General features: G+C 36.3%; 1 protein-coding gene across 20 annotated transcripts in view; it reads left to right on the forward strand.

Moving 5' to 3' along the window:
- col13a1.L (collagen, type XIII, alpha 1 L homeolog) overlaps window positions 1-23,321 on the forward strand; it is a 216,670-nt gene that overhangs the window by 69,913 nt on the left and 123,436 nt on the right. For 15 of the 20 annotated variants that reach the window (XM_018225471.2, XM_041568872.1, XM_041568877.1 and 12 more), the window contains exons 3-5: window positions 9,052-9,096; window positions 15,134-15,141; window positions 18,520-18,546. In XM_018225471.2, coding sequence (XP_018080960.1) covers window positions 9,052-9,096; window positions 15,134-15,141; window positions 18,520-18,546 — 80 coding nt within the window. The remainder of the gene's footprint in view (window positions 1-9,051; window positions 9,097-15,133; window positions 15,142-18,519; window positions 18,547-23,321) is intronic. The other 5 variants (XM_041568875.1, XM_041568885.1, XM_041568888.1 and 2 more) reach the window with 1 other exon arrangement.

Below are 23,321 nucleotides of genomic sequence, written 5' to 3' on the forward strand. Positions count from 1 at the left end.
TGTCAGGGGCAGAACATTGGGTGATCTGTTCTTATTTGATCGGAATGGTAAAGACTTTGATCTGAATGGTTAGTGGAAGGTCGGGAGATGGGAAAGTCCGATCATTACGTTGATTCGTACGATCGGATCTTTACGTCTATGGCCAGCTTAAGGTATCCTTGTGTCTGCAGCTTGCTAAAAGTTCTGTTGATTTCCATTTTGTGATGTCATATAAATTCATTTAATGACATCATGTAACTGGCCCACACCATTGACAAAGCTGCAATGCACTGATGTGGCTAGTAGCCTTTCTTATCCTTTTCTTATCCATATCCAAATAACAGATACATCAACTGTCTCTTTTCCTTACCCCCTGGATCTCACTGTTTAGTTTCCCTCCATGTGGCTCTAGACTGAAGGTTAAAGGTTACTTGAAAATATATTTTGGCCTGTAATCACAACAGGAGGTTTCCTCTGAAGGTGGAAGTTACACACACAGGCATATGGTATTTGCTAAACAAAACATTTAAACTCATCCAAAAATTGCATGCTGTGTTCACAGACATGTGGCTTGTTTTTAAACTGGTTCCTGATGACTGACTCAGTAGGCAGCTATTTAGTTAACCTGCAACCAAACAGAAGGATCAGTCTTGACTGTAGCATGTTAGTTGCACCTGTCCTCACGGCTTGATTATTTAGTCTTTAGTACAGTAACATAATTATACAATGAAATATGCATATATATATATATATATATATATATATATATATATACACCCTTAAAGGGGTTGTTCACCTTTAAATTAACTTGATATAGAGAGTGATATTCTGAGACAATTTGCAGTTGCTTTTCATTTTTTATTATTTGTGTTTTTTAGTTATTTAGCTAGGGTCCAAATTGCTTTGATTTTAATGAGCGATTGGCATATGAACAGCAGAGGGCCCGAATAGAAAGATGAGTAATAAAAGGTAACAATTACAATGGCATAATTAACCCAGGTGTAAGATGTGCACTCAGGCTCCATGTGCCTTCCCCTCAGCAACCTGCAGCTCATCTCTTGGCACGTGCTGAAAAATTATCTTCTGCCCTGCTGCCCACAATATTAGTGGCTCCAGTGGGCTTCAAGATGGTACAGGAGTGAAGTTAGAGATCACCACAGTTCACTAGTGTGAAATTCCACCACTCTCCATTCTTTTCTATGAGATTTTTAAAAGAGTATTTATCAATGGGGGAAAGTTCACCCTTTGATAAATTTGCCTGTAAAAATCCCATAGAAATTAATGAAGAATGGTGGAATTTCACTCTAGTGGACTGTGGGGATCTCTAACTTCACTCTTTGATAAATATACCCAAGTGACTCCAAGCCTGCCATAATGGGGCAGATTTACTAAAGGGCGAATTGTTGCCAGCAACAGCTTCGCACCCATTGCACAACTTTGTCAGGCACAAATACGCTACGAATACGCAAATTCACTATAATGCAAAGTTTTGTCCCGGTTGTTGAACGCTGGCACCTTTTCATTAGCGTTACTTTGGCTGTGCGAGCATTTCATAGTGAAGATGCTCTAGCATTCATTTGTGCCTAGCGAAACTTTGCTAGTGATCTTGCGCTTAGGTCAATTTGCATAGGGTGGGAAATTCAAAGTTGTGTTGTCTCTATTATAAATGTTGCTGCAAATGGTTTAAGTTAACGGTTTATATTACACATGTCCAGGGAACTTTAATAAAGACAAAAGAGTCAATTTAATGCCCTACACATTAGCCCACTGTAAAATGAATGTTCTATATGTATTAAATGTGAGGAGAAAACCGCCTACCCAAAAAAGTATATTAGCACTATTGCAGACAATCCCGCTTAAAAAAAGGAAAAGTCGCCAGCGTTTTTTGAACTTTAATGCATTTTCAGTACACAGGATATGATGTATGTGACAGAAGATTGAGGAAGATCTAGCTGCTCTATAGCACTTCGCCTGGTCTGAGGTAGCGAAGGCAACTCTGGCAAAAGAGCTAACGTTCAGTAACGTCTGTTCGCCAGAGCGAAAAGTCGTCTGGCGATAGACTGCAAATGACCGCTAGCGACAGTCCTGTTCTCTAGTGAATTGCCGATGTCCCTGCGGGTGGCAACGCTAGCAATAAGTAGCGTTAGCCACTTCGATCTGTAGTAAATCTGCCCCAATGAGTCAACAACATGTCTTTGGTCTTATTGTACCTTAATAAGCAGTCTTTAAGAAAAGAGACAAATCATATAATAGTTGTTACAGAAGGTCACTTGAAAAATAGCCTTGGCTAATTGGACGATAGGGATTAGGGAGCCATTGCTGACGTAGGTTTCATAATGACATTTCATAGTGACATACGCCAGCATCCAAACAGCAAGCACCTAGAACATTTTTCTCATGCTGGGCTTTGAGAATTTTGAGATGAGGCAGATTTGAAGGCAGGGTTACACTATAAATCATATCCACTTCTAAAGTGATTCTCAAGCAGAAAGAGTAAGCAAGACACTCCTTGCTGGATCTGCAGATGGATATTTTAGATAGTTTCCCAGTCCTGTGATTACTGTAGAAATAACAGCTTCCAAATTGAACTCTCTCCTTAGCCACCAAAGGAAACAGGCTCCTTATTGAAGAATTCACACCTTTACAACATACTCTCCTTGTATTTGCTAATCCTTTCGGCTACAGTATCACAGCAACAGAACCCAGCTGTGATCTGTTTTGTACATAGTATTTAAACCTCTGGCTTACAGTTTGTTATTTAGACTAATGTCATGTGGGTTACTTTTCCATGATGTTTATATCACTCTCAGCAAACAGCACAAAATCTGAATATGTAGCAAGTCAAAATAGGTTTCATTCCTTCCAGTTTATCTGTTTCTCTCCCTGGGTCAGTCCAGTGTAGTAAAATTAATAGGGATGCACCAATTCCAGGATTATGTTCTGAGATTCAGATGAATCTGAATGCTGCAAAATATTTTACGATTCAATGAAATCCTGAATTGCATCCTAGATTCAGTACATCCATTATAATGTTACTACAAAAGTCAAAATCTGGATAACTGAACATGACAATTTTTTAATCGCAATTTATAAAAAAAAAATTAAAAAAATTCTCACATTTGTTTATGCACATTATGGTTCAGATTCGATTTAGAATTTGGCTGAATATTTTGTGTTAGATTCCATATTTGCCCAAATGCAAAAATTATGGATATGGGCTTCATTTTTGCCCCATAGTGCTCTAGGGGTTATTGTAAATGACCCCTATAAACTAGAAGAAATTTGTGCTGGGAATGAAATTATATTTTGGGACAGATTTACTAAAGGGTGAATTGTCAACCAGCGGCCACTTTGCACCCATCGCTACACTTCGCCAGGCGCAAATGCTTTCAGACTACGCCAATTCACTTAAATGCGGAGTTTAGCATAGGGCGGGAAATTTAAAGTTGTATGGACATCTTTATTTTAAATGTGGGTACATATATTTACAAATTACATAATGACCGTTCGCCAAAGCGTAGAGTCACCTGGTGATAGAGTGCGAATGACCACTAGCGCCAGTCTCTTTCGCTAGCAAATATGTCACTATCGTTAGCGACTTTGCCCTTTAGTAAATCTGCCCCTTTGTATCAATTATTGCAAATAATATTAGATAGGATAGCAGTCCAATTCAAGGTGGTTTCATAGTTCTAATTTGTGACAACTGGTTTGCCAATGAAAAGATGCTATTTCTTACACTACACTGTTTGTGCAGATCCTCTTAAAAAGGAAAAGCACAGTTAGTTTGGATGCAAGCTATGAATGTGAGATATCTGACACAGACTGATACTTATCTTGGAAAAGGTTTAGTTGTCTGAAGTTTGTTTGTTACTACCTATTAATTCAGCTAAAAAGCTACATTAGGCACTTTATTTATGTAATACAAATGTTGGGAGCCTTTTGAATACATTATTTATGAATGAATTTATGTTTTTAAAAAGATTAATTTGTTACCTTCAATTGGCTCTGGCTATATTTTATACACTTTCTAAGTATACTGGGTAAGTCCATTTCAGGAAAAGCAAGTTAAAGCTAAATAAGCCAACCAGAGAGCATTTATCATGTAACAACACCCACGGGGGAATGGGCAATCCAGTTGGATACAATGAGAGAATATATTGGAGAGTGAACTTACAAAAAAAATATATATATGTAGCGATGGGCGAATTTGCGGTGAATCCGCCATGAAAATTCAGTAGCGAAAGTTCACCGGCGTAAAAGAAATGGAAAAGCGTCCAGTCGGCGAATGTGCGCCAGCGTCCAAAAAGCGGACGCCACATCAAAAACGAGACGCCGACTTGCAAATTTTTCACAGTTGAATTTTTCAGTGAAGCAAAACGCCCCAAATTCACCCATCACTATATATATGTATATTATTATGTGTTTTAAAAAGCCATCCATCCCATACAGCAAATGTATCTATCTATCTGCAATCACAATAAGGAAACCTTGATAGGGAAAAATGCCTTTCCCTGCTGCAGAACTTGATTAAATGATTAACTGAGATGAATACAAGTTATTATTTACTCCTATATATTCTTTATTATTTGAGTTGCCTACCCTCACTCTGGTGTTTTTACATGCTTTACTGAGCGAGCACCAGAATGAAATGAAATTTACTTTTAAAAAAAGAATGGCTAGCTTCATACAAGGGGAGGGCTCTTGCACACAGAAGTTTTTACATGCGTTCCCGTGCATTGCACTGCATAGTATCAAGCTGACCATTCTTTTTTAAAGTAAATTGAATTTAATATTTGTAAATTCAGCTATATGTAATGAGACCATAAGTTTTCATTTTATCTCATTGTTGAAATACTGACATTAGTTTCGATGATTTACTATTCAGTCATATTAAATCTCAAAGACCTGGCAGAACTCATGCACAATAGTCTTGTTTAATGAAGAAAATAGCTGTTAGGTTTTATGTACCTGATGCACAGAGTACCACAATAGCCTACTAACTTACCAACCCCTAAACTAATGTCTAATGTCTTATAAATCCATATATATATATATATATATATATATATATATATATATATATATATATATATATATATATATATATATATATACACACATATATATTATCATTGGTCACAAACCGCACTCCAAGGACTTCATATGCAAAAAAAGAAAAATATTTATTTCAACGTTTAGGCTCCTCTATTTGAGCTCGAGTAGATATATATAATAGGCCCATAAATATTTAGACAGAGACAACTTTTCTAATTTTGATTCTGTACATTACCACAATGAATTTTAAATAAAACAACTCAGATACAGTTGAACTGCAGACTTTCCACTTTAATGCAGTGGGTTGAACAAAAAGATTGTATAAAAATGTGAGAAACTAAAGCCTTTTTTTAACACAATCACTATATATATATATATATATATATAAGTCCTGGAACACAAATTGCATCAAATGAACGTAGGAACGTATGAATAAATTGTAACTTAGAAGGTTAAAGGGAATCTGTCGTCATTTTAAAAAAATTTTTTTTTGCATTTTTATAAAAAACACACATCCATAAACACTGTCTGGCAAATAAAATGTTAATCCACAAATCCATGCATAAGTTATTTTAGTTTGTATTTTGTCATGGGGGCTTCCATTTTTGCTCATTACACATTCATCCTGTGCTGATCTAACAGCAGGCACAGCATTACCTGTGTGCTTGGAGGCAGCCACTCTGTAATGAAAAGCCAGGTCGCACTACGACATGAGAATCTAGCTGTACACTCCCCCTCCCCTCTCTGCCCATGCGTGTGATGTTTAGAGGAGAGAGGTCACATGGTTTGCAGGGAAGCAATTACTTTCACTTTCCTACGTCCTGCGCTACAGCTGCACTAGCAGCCCCTCCGCCCACAGACACTATCAAAGCTCCTGCCGTTCTGTAAGTTTGTTCTCTGCTTTCCTTTGGAGGGGGGAACTTTCTCTACTTGCTGCCTTCCTAGTTTGTTTTACTGGTTACTAGATGAGGTAAAGGAGCTGTGAGTTCCCTCTGCTATCCACCTCACACAGACCTTGCTCCTTTCCTGCCTGCAATACTTCTTTTTTCATTAACTACTTACTGCCTCCTTTCTCCTGAGCTATTTTAACCCTTCCTAGACTTCCTCTTAAATTTTCCTGGTTTTCAAGTATGTCCTCATTTTATCCTTTTTTTCTATTCCCTGTCATCAGTCCTGGGAGTGAACTCCTGTGTTTCTGCCATTCATTTTTGTGTAAACAAATATAATAAACTATCTATATAAAATATTTTTTCCAGCGTCCAAAATGAATTGTGTGTGTGTATATATATATATATTTATTTTTGAAACGTAAGTGGGGGCAGTGATCACAGGACTATCTTATTTCAGTCCTTCTGAAGTGGTGTCAGTGGGAGCTTATCTTGATTCCTGCCTATTGTTCAATTGACAGGTTCAGCAGACAAGGCTCTATTTACATTACAGCAGCTTGTAGGAGGGAGGGGTAATGACATCACTCCAACTTGCAGTGCAGCAGTAAAGTGTGACTGAAGTTTATCAGAGCACAAGTCACATGACCTGAGGGCATCTGGGAAATGTCAAAATGTCTAGCCCCATAGCAAATTTTAAAATTAGATATAAAAAAATCCATTTCTTGTTTTGAAAAACGGATTTCAATGCAGGATTCTGCTGTAGTAGCACTATTAACTGATACATTTTGTAAAAAACATGTTTTTCCACGACAGTATCCCTTTAATATATTTTATACAGCTTCATATCTGTGCCTTCATTCAGCTTCCTTGTAATGGAAAGGCTGAGACTGAAATGGCTGATTGTTCCTTGGCAGCACATTTTGCACATTATAAAAAAAGATTGCATCTAAAGCATAAATTTATTTTGTTTAAACTTCTCAGCAAGCTCTGAAATGCATAAAGAATGAACAGTGTTTCAGCCATTAACCTTTAGCGCCAGTTCATGTCACTGCAGTAGCACATAACACTCATATAATCACATAAGAAATTCTTTAAATTTACCTAACCCTTATTTAAGGGAATTATAAAAAAAAGTCCACAGTGTTGTAATCCAAGGGGCCCATATACTTAGCTCGAGTGAAGGAATAAAGAAAAAAAACTCCAGTTTCTAATGTTTTTTTTGGCTACTTCGACCATCGAATGGGCTACTTCGACCTTCGACTTCGAACTAAAAATCGTTCAACTATTCGACCATTCGATAGTCGAAGTACTGTCTCTTTAAGAAAAAACTTCGACCCCCTAGTTCGCCACCTAAAAGCTACCGAAGTCAATGTTTGCCTATGGGGAAGGTCCCCATAGGCTTCCTAAGCATCTTTTGGTTGAAGAAAAATCGTTCGTTCGATGGATTAAAATCCTTCGAAACGAACGATTCGAAGGATTTAATCGTTCGATCGAATGATTCTTCGCTAAATCCTTCGACTTCGATATTCGAAGTCGAAGGATTTATATTCAACCTCAAGTAAATTTGCCCCCAAGTGTTTTTATCCAATGAATCTCAGATTAATGTGTCACCAGCAAGGTGTGTCCAGTTTGTGGATATATATATATATATATATATATATATATATAAATAAATATCTATAGCTATAGCTATAGCTATACAGTATATTTTTCTTTATGTATTTTATCCTGAAATGACTGTATTTATCTTTTGGAATTTTATATATATATATATATATATATATATATATATATATATATATATATATATATATATATATATATATATATATATATATATATATATATATATATATATATATATATATGCACATCATGATGACGGTTCTAACCGAAACCCGCTGATGTGGGGGAACATGTGAGAAGTTCAATAAATCCACTAGTACTAGTATCGGCGAGTGCCTCCAATTTCTACAAATATATATATATATATATATATATATATATATATATATATATATATATATATATATATATACAGATTCATACAGATTCATTTTCGTTACTTTTGGCATTAAATGATTTAGTGTATCTGTTTTATGAGTTACTTCTCTGCCAATGCCACCTACTTGTCTTCATACCACTGGGTAGCAGGTGGAAATTCCTATAAAGCTTTGAGATCATGTTACTGTGCTGCTCATGCATCAGAAGGACAAATGTACCCAATTCATTGCTGTAAAACTGACTTGCAAAAGATCTAAATACACACCTAATATATATTTCACAACTTAACACAATGGTTTTAATAGAGGTAGGCATTAATATAAAAAGGGACAGGGCATAGAGTGCTGAGTTTGCTAAACGACATGGAGCTTAGTTTAATTTCTTTGTAATTTCTGCATTTCTACACCAAAATTATACTATCTTGCTGGGTCCTTATAAATTATTTTCATTATTTAAGTGCAAGGTTTACAGGTAGTGAGCAGTTTGAACATATATAATGTATATATGTATATTCTACCTGTCTTGCATTATATTTTGTATTAAGTTAATATTACTATTGTAAATCATACAAAGTGACAGGGAATTTATGGTGTTCATAAATATATAAGGGTGCAATGTTTGCTCCCTTTTTAGTCAACCATAGCAACCAGTCCGCAAGTAGAATTTACTTGTTTCTCAAAGCAATGGTTACTAGATCTAGAGGGAACTGGTCAATAAGATGTCTGATGTTCTAGATTTGCGACTTTTTGGCATGTGGCATGTATGCAATACCCATTTAGTGAATGCTGCTCTTTATACATCATCACTGCTTCCTAATGCTACTTCTGTTATTAAAAATTCAATGCTTATAGCTGCGGTTTCTAGTTCTTGATTTCTGCTAATATTGTTCACTGCATGAGCAGATAACATGACTTGAGATGCTTAGTACAGCATATACATATTTCATTTGGTGTTTTTAAAATCTGGCTGCCATTTTTCAAGTTTGTGGAATGTATGCTTTATACAAAAGGCTGCCTAAGAAAGAATTTAAAAAAAAAAACGGCATTTCGGTTTAAGGTGCAAAAACAGAATCTCCCTAAAATATTTGATGACTTTTTCCCTAACCGGTTGAATTTCTTCAACATAGGGCCTCCTGGAACAAGGGGCAGGAGAGGACAAAATGGGCAGACAGGTACTGTATACTTGCCTGAAAATATTCAACAGATTTTCTAAGGGAGAAGAGTTGTATATATTGTGTTAAGTCTTCATATGCAATTGCTATGAATGTTTATGAACTTGCTAATTAGTTTAATTTAAGAGTAACGGTGGAAACATCTGGCTTTCTTTCACTTTTAAGCAGAATATTTTGGCACTGTAAAAAGCAAATTAATAATAGTATAGGGTTAAAATTGGCAAATTAAATTTGAATACAAAATTACAATTTTATCAGGTCAAATAATTCCACACTTTCACAATATAAATGAAGAACTAATGACTTCTAGGTAGAGATGCAAAGAAACCCAGATTTGGTTTCAGATTGGCCAAATTCAAGCAAATCCAAACCCAAAATATTAAATGACTTCTTTAATTATCATGTGACTTTATGGTAGTTGACAGGTGTTTTTTTCCTTTATTTTTAAGATTTTGAAATCTTTTGTGGTGGATTTGGTGTTTTGCTGAATGCTATATTTGTGGATTTGGTGCATCCCCTATTTATAGGACCCCCACAATTTATTTTTCTTATTGGTCATTAAAACATAAAATAGAAATAAAATATAATAGTGTTAACAATTGGTGTTGTGGAGCTAATATACAGCTGCAGCTGGAAAAAGTTATTAGCTATATATTTTCCACTTTAATTAATACAAAAATAAATTACTATATTATCTAATGATCAGTCTGCTTTAGGTTGCTCTATTACCTGCTATGGTACCAGTATCAGAGAGATGGAGAAAAAAATAACTGGTAACATTTTTTGATCAGGACTAGATTGCTGTGGGTGGGGGAAATACAGTGGCCTGTTCAACAAATGTCCAGTTGCATTGACTGATGTGATCTTTGGAAGAATAAATCTTTCAAAATTCCACAATTTGATTCTGATCTAAATAGTATGTGTGTGTCTGTGTGTGTTCTGGGGTTAGCCAATTGCCTAAGGTATTTTGGGCATTTAACAGCAATTTATTGAAAGCTTTTATCTAGTTTACTATGCTGCGTATAAGGGAATTGTAAATCCCCAGCCAGAATTGTGAGTTTTTCTCTAGGAGAGTAATAACCAAAAATATGATTTAAATATGATTTAAAGTTCAAACCATTTATTAGGACATATAGATGAAGGCCTGACAGTATGTCCTAATAAATGGTTTGAACTTTTAATCATATATTTGGTTATTACTATCCTGGAGAAAAACTCACAATTTTGGCTGTTGCTATATTCACCCATGGGAAGGGGTGAACTGTGAGTATATTGTCTCCCCCTTTTTTCACTACTTTTGCTTTTGGACATTAATTAAGAGTGGTACGTGCTTATACTGGCAATCTGCACCAATTTTTCTATTTTATTGTAAATCCCGATCTTACGAAAATAAATTACCAGTGATGTATTCTTGCTGGAAATGTATTTAATCATTTGCTCCTCATTCATATTGTGAGCTCCAGCTGTGGTTTCTGTTTTCATTGTTTTACCACCTTTGCCTTCACTGAGATTAATTATGTTTTAAACTGCAAGTTTGAAACAGAATTTCTTCTTAGTTTGTGGCATAGTTAGGAGGAATGACTGCAATCCAACAACTACCCAGCCCTCATAAATGCAGCACTGCCAGACGCAGGCAGCATTGTATTCAAGGGGGTAGCCACAGGTCTCTGCATTCCATAATGGACAGCAGTGAACAAATAAAGGCCTCAATGCACCTGTTTTTTTTTTTTTTTGCACTTTGCCCAATGCCTTCATAATAGTAAATGGCCACTAATGTATTTTATTACATAACCCCAAAAGAGATCTGAAAGAACCAATTCACTTTTTGTAATGAAGGATGCCAGTACACACAGGGTTTGTTAAACATCACTTTGGAACTAACAGTTTCTTTTTAGTCATTACAGGTATTTATAATACACACAGCCCAGTTTGAGTTGGGGATGTTGTAGTTGATCTGCCATAATTAAAGAAATGTGACAATAGTTGTTACTTGATAACCATTGACCTTAGTGAGTAAAGGTTTTAACATTTCTGTTATGCAGACTTCAAGGAATCAGCAGTATTTTATTGTACAGGTATGGGACCAGTTATTCTGAATGTTCAGGACCTGGAGTTTCCAGGATAAGGGGTCTTACCGGAATTTGGAACTTCCTACTTTAAGTCTGCTATAAATAATGAAATAAACGCAATAGGATTGTTTTCCTACCAATAAAATTCATTAAAAAGGAAATATGTTTTAAAATTTTGAATTATTTAAAATATTAAGAGTCTGTGGGAGACAAACTTCCTCTACTTTGGAGCATTCTGAATAATGGTTTCTGGATAAGTGATCCTATACCTGTAGTTAGTTGTATTTATAGCAATCAACAAGCATAAAGGTAATCACTGCATTGGTTTCAGGGAGAATCATTGGGGTCCCTTCCCTGCCAGCAGCCCATTTAAGTGAATGGGAAACATCTACCCTGTCATACACTGCCATTTCATTAGATAGTTATTACTCTGGAACATTGACCTCTGCAACAGAAGCCTAAAATAAAATCATACACAGGACCATGCAACTACAGCTGCCATGGGCAGGTACAATTTGGCGGTTAAGGTGGCCATACAGTGGCCGATAATGGCCCGTGTATGGGGCCCTCCGACGGGCTTCCCCGATCGATATCTGGCCAAAATTCGTACAGATGTCGATCAGACGGGGCTAGAAATTCCATCGGATCGTGGCTGCATCTGTTTGTCTATGCTGTCCCGCGATCTGACCATCCGTTACTCATCGTTAGGATCCGATTGTTGGGCCCTAGGGCCCACGATCGGATCAGCCCGATATTGCCCACCGCAGATCTCTCCGTGTATGGCCACCTTTACAATAAGGTGCAGAGTAGAGGTGAAAGTCATTTATTCCACACTACACATTTAGTGCATTGATGAGTGCCACTAAAGTGGCCAGTGAGCAAGCAGTTGCAGGATGTTATACTTGAGTGCTTAACATGCTAATTGAACGTCTCACTTACCCAGTTGTGGATCATAGTCTTAGTGCGTGTTCTTATCCCAATAAGCAAGTTACTAAAGTACACTTTGAATAATACTTCAGCTACATAAGTGATTATTTTAGATGGTGTTAGTTGGATGAAATACACAAGTGATTTAACTGTTTATACTGTAGTTATTGTGATTTTTCAACACTGAAAATTTTCAAAAGTGTTTTAAAGTTTTTAAAAATGAAAATGGAGTTTCCCTTTATGCATTCATTAAAATTAAAGCAAAATGAATTAAAATTAGCAGTGGCGGCAGATTGTTCAATGATTTTAAATAAATATGGAAACGAAATCAGTATTTCTTTTCATGTCAGAGATATGTGCAAATAAGAGACAATGGCCCTTATACAGGTAGAAATGCAAGGGCAAGTTCAAAACGCTACTTTGGAATCAAATCTGAGCATAAATTGAAGCTATTCACAAAGGGTGTTTACATCCATACAAGCTCCAGTGTGCCCACACAGACTGCTGTAATCAGTGGCTTGCAATTGCATTCATGAACACTAGGAAACCCCCAGGGTGGATGTGGCAGTAATTCCAGGGTTTATTTATGTGGTTTGTCTGACGTGAAGCCATTTTAACACAGATACAGGGGAAATAGGAAGTTCTGAAACGTGAGCGCACCCTACTTTGCATGTTCATTTGTGCATCACTTGCAAGTACTGGCAGCCTCAATATTGGAACTCTGGGATAAAATGCTACATGGGTTAAAAATATGGTTGTTTTTGTCCAAAAATTACATCTTGTATCTTGTCTTTATAAATGAGGTTGAATGTCCAAAAAAAAAAAGCAAAAATCTTTATTCATTATAATGAGCATGATGTCAATCACCAATGCACACGTTCAGCCTACTCTGATGCATTTGCAGTTATATACACGGAAGAAAGGGATAACCAGGAGCCGCCAAAACAGCCCTTTGCAAAACCGAATTTGAAACCGTTTAAGCTATCGGTGTTCAGCTTTCTCTAGGCATGCCTTGTAAGTTAGGAAATGTACTGTGGACGTGGGCATCTACATCTTTAGCATCAACATTAGCTGTGCATATGAAATGTGCCTGATGCGCTTTCTCATTAATCTCTGCCCTCAGCCATGGCACTGGAATATTGGAAGAATATGAGAATGCAGAGAAAGAGTTTGTCATTATTATTAATATCTCTTGACTGAGCAGGAACCTGCTTCTGTTTGTAATGTGTCAATGGAAAGAATATGTACGGTACACATTGCAGTGTTACTAATTAGAGAGAGGAACTTTAACACTGGAAGCTTTTTATCTGATATGGATTTCCAAGCTTGGAAAACACGTCATGGATATCCGTGTTGCCCATCATGTTTAGTAGACAGGACCTTTTACTTTCCATTTTTCAATAAGCCATGTCAGCAGATCTAAGATAGACAATCTGATCTAAGATCTTAATCTGCCTTCTGACCTGACATAGCTGCTGTAGAGGTAGCACCAATGGCTAAAATGAATATTAACCACAGACTTCTCTTACATTTATACAGGTATTTATGGTATCTGTTGTAAGGGGATAGTGGCAAAAGATAAAAGATGAGGGGACATGATTATACTTTACAAGTACATTAGAGGACATTATAGACAAATAGCAGGGGACCTTTTTACCCATAAAGTGAATCACCGTACTAGAGACCACGCCTTCAGACTAGAAGAAAAGAACTTTCATTTGAAGCAACATAGGGGGTTCTTCACAGTCAGGACAGTGAGGTTGTGGAATGCACTGCCGGGTGATGTTGTGCTGATTCAGTTAATGCCTTTAAGAATGGCTTGGATGATTTTTTGGACAGACATAATATCAAAGGCTATTGTGATACTAAGCTCTATAGTTAGTATAGGTATGGGTATATAGAATTTAATTAAAAGTAGGGAGGGGTATGTGTATGGATGCTGGGTTTTCATTTGGAGGGGTTGAACTTGATGGACTTTGTCTTTTTTTCAACCCAATTTAACTATGTAACTATGTTGTCTGTACTCACACAGATCAATATATTAAAGGAATTGTTCAGTGTAACAATAAAAACTGGGTAGAATAAAAAATGTTTTCAATATAGTTAGTTAGCCAAAAATGTAATGTATGAAGACTGGAGTGACTGGATTTCTAACATAATAGGCAGAAGCCAACTTCCTGCTTTGCATCTCTCTTGGTTTTCACTGATTGGTTACTCAGTCACTTGAGTGGGGGCCACCTGGGTCATAACCATTTGCTGAATGCTAAGTATCAATTGCAAACTCACTGAACAGTTATGTCTCATTTGGACCCCTTTCAAGTCACTGACTAACTCAGAGTTATGAGCAAACAGTTACCCATGTGCCCCCCCTCAAGTCACTGATTGGTTACTGCCTGGTAACCAATCAGTGGAAACCAAGAAAAGCAGGAAGTTGGGTTCTGTTCTGTTAGACATCCAGTCACTCCTGCCTTTATAGATTACAGTTTTGGCTAAACTATATTAGATACATTTTTTTATTTTGCAGAGCCTATCTACCGTATTAACCCAGTTTGCATTTTACACTGAACTGTTCTTTTCATGGACACCACAGAGATCACCTGAACTTGGGAATGATTGGAGCTACAACAACTGCTTCTGTATTAGAACAAAAAGCAATAGTAGAGTAAAATATGCCTGTTGCCTTCCCAGAACCATGTATTTATAGTTGCCAAACTGACTCCTGCACTGTTTGGCAACACTGTTGCTAATGACTACAGTCTACATTTTGTAGTGAAAAAAGTGTCCTTGTTAGTAAATTAGGATTTGGTGAGGTCCCAGGCTAACCTTACTCAAACATATCACTGGCATTGTGCAATTTATGAATTTTACTCCCATCACCTCTACTCACAAATTTGTGCATATTTGTGGATTTCTAGGAGACAGGCACTGTTTGAGAGTACTAATGTCAAAAGCTCTATTAATGTATGTTCTTGAATATGTTTTTACATTTTAACAAAACTTTAAATTTACAACTAATTATCTCTTTTTTTTTCTCTTCACAGGACCACCTGTAAGTAGCTTTCATGATTCCAGCTCGTTCTGCTGTGTACCTGTCGGTAAAGGGTTTAAAGGAAGGGTGGTTGGAAGTGGATTTGGGAGACTGTCTGTCTAATCTCATTCTTAAATATGAACTACAAAAAAATCGCTGTGATTACAAAGTACTTCAGCTGCGGCCAATGTCACCAGCACCATTGCATAGCTATTGTTCTTGTGACACCCCATCACACCTACAATTATTCCTTCACCATACAATTAGCATCAACAGTGCATGTTATGTACAAAGTGGAGTTGGCGTAGACCTTTTCATGATAAGTAGGTGTCACCAGAACTTCTCGTGTGATGACTGGATGACATTTGTCAATTTTCTGGGAAATTTTTGTTGGTGTTTAATCATTTAATAGTTCCTGGAAACTCATCCAATGTAATATTAACCAGCTAAAGATTATATCAATCAACTTCGCCCCTATAAACATATTGACATCCAAATAATTTATTGTTTAACAGATGATTGAAGCAAATATGTTGCTATGTGTTTGTATTTTTAATATTACAATATTCTGCAGGTCTCCGGTCAAGTCCAGTCTAAAGGAGACATATTACAGGGCAAAATCACAAATCACACCCTGGTTCCCTGCCATTCACTCCACTTGTGAATGCTAGAATAGAGAGACATAGAACAAAAATAATTATAAAACCACACAACAGTAACGTAACAAAGCATATGCAATGAAAAGTTAGATAAATACATTTATAAATAAATTCATGCTGAAAAGTGAATGTTTTCTTTAACCTGCTCAGCACTAACATGCATTTATATATGCAAAGTAGCATGAAATATCATTGGTACAACTGTGACTCTTTTACATTGCTGCTACTAATTGGCAATGTTTGCCATTTTTCTTTCATTATTCATTTGAATCTAATTACTAATGACTATCCATTGTTCTGGGTTGGTGAACGGTTCTGTGAACTCATTCTTGAGATGATCAGCAGCATGTTCATCATCCAGGCTTCTCAGATCTATTTTTATGGCAAGGAAACTGTGTTCTGTTTCTACTTTAAATTTAATATATTTGTAGCCCCGATGCAAAGAAGTGGGAATATGTTGTGACAGCACTTGATACTTAGTCACTGATAAGCAAACAGTTCCTTTATGATGTGTAACGTTTGTGTGAAAGGGCTTGCCAGAAGACTTACAATTTTTTTTTTCTTTGAAATCAATAGATTTCCTAAATCACATGTATATATCCAATTGGCTTTAGTAATTTTTTAAAGTAGTTTTAAAGATACAGGCTTTCTACAAGCAATGCTTGTTCCTGATGTTGGTTGTGGTTTTCATGTAGTTCCATTTCAGAAAGTAAAAAATAGTTGGACTTTTGACCCCTCCCCTTCCTAACAGTAATGAGAGCTGGAAATAAAGCTGCTGTGCTTAAAGGGAAACTATCCCAAAAATGAAAATTTTATATGAGCTTCAGCTCATAGAAATAAGTAACTTTCGAAATATAAATCTTCTGAAATAATAACGTTACCCTTCAGTATCCCACTCTTAGCAATCTGTCTAGTTTCATGCAGGAGTTGGAGTTTGATGTACAGTATGGTCAAATACAATGGTGTAAGCTCTCTTTGCTTAAAATAATTGACTCCGACACAAAGCTGCCTGAAAAGAGGCAGATTGAAGAGAGGGGGATATAGAAGAATAGATTTGTTCATTTCAGAAACGGTATAAAATATTTAATTGTTAAGTTTCTTATTTCTATTTTATTAAGCTTATTGCATTTTCATTTGTGTGGCAGTTCCCCTTTAAGCAAACTAAATGAAATTACATTTTAAAAAAAAAAGTTTAAAAATGTTTACTTTTCTTAGACATTTCAACTCACTCATAATTTTGGGAGTTTCCCCTGATATATCCCCCCATCTGGGACATCAGGCCCTTCATCCACCTAAATCATAACCTGCACATTTGAAATACATAGTAATGTCAACTGAAATTTTATGAAGATTGTGGGGCAGAATGGAGAATGGGCAGGGTCGGAATTGGGGCAGGTGGAGCCAAGATGCCCCAGGATCACATTGGATCAAGCCTGGCATCCTGCTACTTAGAAAATAAGGCTATTTATTATTATTGTACACAGCATGACAGTTTATATTTAATATTTGCATTGAAGCCAAAGCCATATTGTATGGGAGTGGGCTGGGCTTTAGATCTTACTACTTTTTTCTAAAATGGAACTACCATGGCTGGGAACTGCAACAGTCAGGGCAGATATATAATTATATTTATGTAAACATTCAAAAATACATTAATAAACGTTATTGGAAACATGCCTGGACTGGGAGTCAAAATAGGCCCTGCCCTTCCAAGTACACAGAGGCCCAAACAGCCCCCTACCAGCCCACTATATGGTAACTCTCTATTTAACCATACAGCAGCCCCTCTGGCATTTGCCAGAACCTACTGATTGCCAGTCCGGTCCTGATTGGAAATATGACTTAGACATACATCCCAAGATTGGGAAAAAACAGTCTTTCTGGCCACACCCAGTTACAATGGTAGAAAGATCCAGTGAGTACTCGCACACCCTGGCCCTCCCAACGATAGAGATCCCTGGTGCACAGCGTAATGAGGAAACGGCAACCTCATGATCCAATGGCAGCAAGAATTCACCGGCACACAGGTACCTGTGTGTCGGTGAATTCTTGCTGCACACCCAGTTACACACACATATTCATCCAAAATGTCACCTATTTCCTGGTAAGCCCCAACTCTCTGTCCCTCCCTCATAATTGTAGTTCTTTTGTAATTTGTTGATACAAACACTTAAAGGAAAACTATACCCCCCAAACAATGTAGGTCTCTATTAAAAGATATTGCATAAAACAGCTCATGTGTAAAACCCTGCTTCATGTAAATGAACCATTATCATAATAATATACTTTTTTAGTAGTATGTGCCATTGGGTAATCATAAATAGAAAATTGCCATTTTAAAAAATAAGGGCCGCCCCCTGAGATCATAAGATTCACTGTGTACACATACAAACCACATGTAAGGTCACATGAGCCAATTAACAGACAGAGTTCTGCCTTTTGCTTCCTCACTTCTTCCTGTTACAGTTAGTGTTGTAGTATTTCTGGTCAGGTGATCTCTGAGGCAGCACAGATAGAGTCACAAAATGGTGGTTCAAGGCAGGAGATGTAAAAGGGCAATATTTATGTAAATATATATTCCAGTTTGGTAAGATTCTTTAATATGTCATTCAATTTGATATAAACTATCAGTTGCTTAAGTATTCATTTTGGGGGTATAGTTTTAATTTGTTGGACAACCACTTTTTTCATCTATCGTATGCACTTTTCTAAAATGTTTTTTGTTTTGTTGTTGTTTCAGGGTCCAATTGGACGGCCCGGTCTTCCGGTAAGTAACATTTTTGTTTTAGTAGTTGTTTTTTTTTCTTATTGTTAGTAGGATCAAAGTGATATGATACACATTAATATAATTTTCTGTGTATATGCAGTTATTACAAGTAAGAACATTCATACTGCTTATCTCATCTTAGGTATCTTACACAGAACTACCACCTAGTGCTAATACATGTTTTTTTGTGGCTTCTATAGAGAGTCCCTTATTTGAGGAGGCAGTTGTGTAGTTCTTTATTATATGTGTATGGATGTTTGTACACACTGTCAAGGTAATAAATAGTGCAACATTTTCTGAAGTCTAGTCACCTGTAGCAACCACAACATGCTACCTGTTGATTGGTTACTATGGGTTACAAGACCTGTAGAAAACTTTGCACGATTTGTGGGCAGATTTATCAAAATTTGAGTTTAGAGCTCACCAAAAAAATTTCACTCACTTTCTTTTCATTCCTATGGAATTTTTAGAATTTTATTTTAATGGTGAGCTGTAATTTTCATAAATTGATACATACAATTATAAACACCCATAGGAATGAATAGAAAGTAAGTGAATTTTTCTGTGGCAAGCTCACATTTAGGGGCACATTTACTTAGCTCGAGTGAATGAATAGAAGAAAAAATACTTAGAATTTCGAATGTTTTTTTTTGGCTACTTGGACCATCGAATTGGCTACTTCGACCTCGAATCGAACGGTTCGAACTAAAAATCGTTTGACTATTCGACCATTCAATAGTAGAAGTACTGTCTCTTTAAAAAAAAAAACTTCGACCCCCTACTTCGCCACCTAAAACCTACCGAGCATCAATGTTAGCCATAGGCTTCCTAACAAATTTCGATCGCTCGATCTCAGGAAATGCGGTAAATCCTTCGACTTCGATATTCGAAGTCGAAGGATTTTACTTCGACTATTAGTAAATGTGCCCCTTAATCTCATATTTTGATAAATCTGCCCCATGGTTCCACAGAGAATTTAAAGTGAATTTGAATACTTGTAAACTTTTCTAACCATCTTATAGCTTTTATTGTAAGTTGCATGTATATTGTGGTTTTAGGTATAAGACGTATACCACAAATAAATAAACTAAAACTATATCATAAAAGGTTAAGGTTTACTTTAAATGATATGTGACATAACTTATTGGATATTGAATTATTTATAACAATATAGAATTTCAGTTGTGGTGTGTGGCTATAATAAAGCGGCATCAGTGCCAATTGTGACTTAATTTGAAAAAGAAAAAATCCAAAGTATTCAGCTTTTGAATCAAAAATTAGATTTGACCAAATTTAAGAAGAGCATAAGGAAAACAGATTCCAGCATAATTAAATTACAGCTTGCTGATTTTCAACAAGCCTGCAAACTGGAAAAGTGTGCTGAGAAAAGTCTGCATATCATTTTTTTCTTAAAATACTTGTAACGTAGTAATTAGATTTGTAAATACTGTGCAATTTGTATTCTATATTTCATTTACCTCTGTTTAAATATATGGTTTAATTTGGTTAAGCCAAAAATATTTGTTCCGTCTTGTTCACATTTAGTACACACAGTACACACAATGGAAATATTCAAACTCTGGATCTGAGGCTGTAAAACCCAGAAAGCAATAAGTAATACATAGTAAGCTATTATTAACTGCATTTGAACCTCTTAAGATACACAGTTTTGCTATGATTTGGCAGTATTGATCAAATTATGCAATGTATGGCTTATAAGTTAGTGAAATGCAAAATATGTGTGATGTGATCAGTGAGGAAACTTTATGGAAAACAGTAGTTAAACTATTTAAATGCAAAAGCTTTTTAGGCAGTAATTACTCTTTGAGCCGAAAATTTTGTTGTGTAGGGCACCTGCCTTACTATTACAGCCCATTTGTAAAATACAGCACAACATTACACTGAAAGCTCATAAATGTGTCCAGATAGTGTTGTCAACCAGGGATTAAATTAATGTAGTTTCTAATACACATTAGTTTGGCTACTTTCTTGCAAAATGATTATTTGTACAGGGTTGACTGTTGTTTCATTAGTAATGTAAAGGCCCCCATACACCGGCCGATAAAAGATGCTGAATCCCTTTCAAAAATGATTTCTATTTTCCCTGTTATAAGAAGACAGTAACTTGTACTTGATGCATATATTTATTAAGATTTATTAAGATTAATGAATTAATGAATCCTTATTGCAGGCAAAATTAATCTATTGGGTCTAATTAATGGTTAAAATATTTTTAAGCAGACTTAAGATATGGAGATTCAAATTACAGAAAGATCAGTTATCCAGAAAACCTCAGGTTCCGAGCATTCTGGATAGCAGGTCCGATACAAATCTCAGCTGGAACTGACACAGAATAATGTACTGGATTTTTAAGGCCCATATCACAGAAGATCATAAATACAAAAATAAAAGTTCCCTTCTAATAATGTGGGGAAAAACAGACGTGGAAGAAAATATACAGTCAGATTTTGCACTATTCTGCAGTCCAATGCAGAATGAAATTGCCTTAGTATATTTGTCCATTTAATTTTTGCAAAGTGAGAAAAACTATATAATCTTTTCCTTATTCAAGCTATGCCTTCCACAGTTTTTACTTGTCAGCAACTTCATTGCTTTAGTAGACAGCCAAAATGTGTGGTTTTATTTATTTTTTGTATTTGTGAGTGTATGTCAAGGAAGGGAAAGATTAATCACATTTTGTTTATTTGAATTAGGCACATAAGTTATAAGAATTTCATACATTAATAATAACACTTACCAGATGTATAGTACAGTAGAGTACCACAATTCTTCAATTTTCTGGCCAGTAATTTCCTCTGTAGTCATCATTTATCCAATTTATTGTTTATAAAACGCAAAACAACTCAAATGCATCCTGGGAAATTTGAGAATTAAAGATATTTTAACCTGCCCAAATCTGTGTTCCTTTATTACACCCTATCCTTAAAGAACCTTAAGTTTCCATTCATCTAGCAACTGAAGAGCTAAGGGCTGACATTTACAGGCTTGTAATGCTCCCTTTTAAACATGAAGGATTTTGAAAGATTTTATGGCAAAAGGAAATGCTCAACTTTAAATACAGCAATTTGCAGCCATGGTGACATCCTGTGAACATAGTTCTCATGGGAAATTGGCTTTCTAAGCTAAAAACCTGTAGATTGCATGTTCGAGAAATGATCATGTTCTAAAAATTAAAGGCAGTTGCAATAATTGATGTAGACAGTTTGTCATTAAAGAGAATAGTACAGGAAATTCACTTTTTAAAATGTCTTGCAAGTAATGCAAATTGTAGTGTTAAAAACACCCTACATATATTTGACATTGAGTCCCATGACCAAGGTATGTACGCAAGTACATAAATTGAAAATTACTTCTAATTTTATATTTTAAAATATTGGATATGTCTTATACAGTGAAACCTCAATTTTACATTGATTTTATGTCTTCCTGCATTTTACACCATTTGTGTGGTACCACCAGTATATAATGGATAATACCTTAAAATGTTTTGCATTTTTTTCTGTACTCTTGAAAAATTTAAGATGGTGGTTCTACTGTATTTAAAACTACACAAGTTTTAAGGAATCAGTGCATACAGATGACATCACAAAACACTGTCTATACAGGGCCGGATTTCCGTGCCTGGCGCCCCTAGGCCACCAGGTCCTAGCGCCCTATCCCAGTGCGAGCGTACACACGCGCATGTGGCTGCTTGCTGGAGAGCTGTGGCTCCCCATTGCTAAAGGAGAATGTAGCTGGGCTGCCGCCCTAGGCCCGGGCCTATGTGGCCTCGCCACAAATTCGGGCCTGTGTCTATAAATATAACTTTTTTAGGGATAAAATGCATTTGATAAAGTTACTGGCATCTGGCAAAAATCTAGCCTTGGCCCATTAACTGTTCATCTATACACCCAGCGGAAAGTGAAAACAATACTCTGGCTGCCAGGGAATGTTGGTCTCCCAATCAGTAATAAACCAAATTATATAAAATGAAACCAATTAAGCTGTTCCCTTCGTAGTTGTAAGGCCACTATCAAACATTAAATTAATTAATATATTTTATTTAAAAAGCTTTAAAAAAAAGTATTACCCCCCCCCCCCACTCCCCACTGTTAACAATGGGCTTGACAAGATTTTTTAAATATGAAAAGAGTTGGGGAGCAACATAACCATTAAAAACTTTCCTGGGTGGTGCATAATAAGTGTTGTGTTTGGCTACTGGTAGCCCCATCTGGACTGACAGACTATTTTTGTATGAATTGTATGCAACCAAAACGTGCCTCCTATCCAGGAATTTAAAAATAAGCACCTGCTTTCAGGCCACTGGTAGCAACACCCAAGGGACCAGAGAGCAAGATGTTGCCCACAAGCCACTGGTTGGGGATCACTGATTTAGAGGATGTCTATCAAAATATGGCAGTCTCACGTTTTCATTTCTATACACGTTACTGTACACAGTATGGTGTCATTTGACTAAGTATTACTGTGCCACAGCCAGCGTTCCATCAATGCACTTTCTTACCCTCCACTCACAGTTTTGCCACATTGCTTTACCAATCAACTACTCCTAGAGGGCCTTAGTGTCCTCACCTTATCCATTCTTGTACATGTCACTATTGTCTCCTTTATACCACGCTCACACATAGCTTTTCCCCATTCATTTCTCCGAACATAAAACTCTCACGTGACTAGGAGATTGTTCATTTCATGTTTTTTCAATTTGCTTCACATCTTTATTTTTAGGGATTTCATGCTCAGTGCCTTTGCAGTGTTCC

The sequence above is a fragment of the Xenopus laevis genome, chromosome 7L (genome assembly GCF_017654675.1).
Source record: "Xenopus laevis strain J_2021 chromosome 7L, Xenopus_laevis_v10.1, whole genome shotgun sequence".
Classification (NCBI taxonomy): Eukaryota; Metazoa; Chordata; class Amphibia; order Anura; family Pipidae; genus Xenopus; species Xenopus laevis.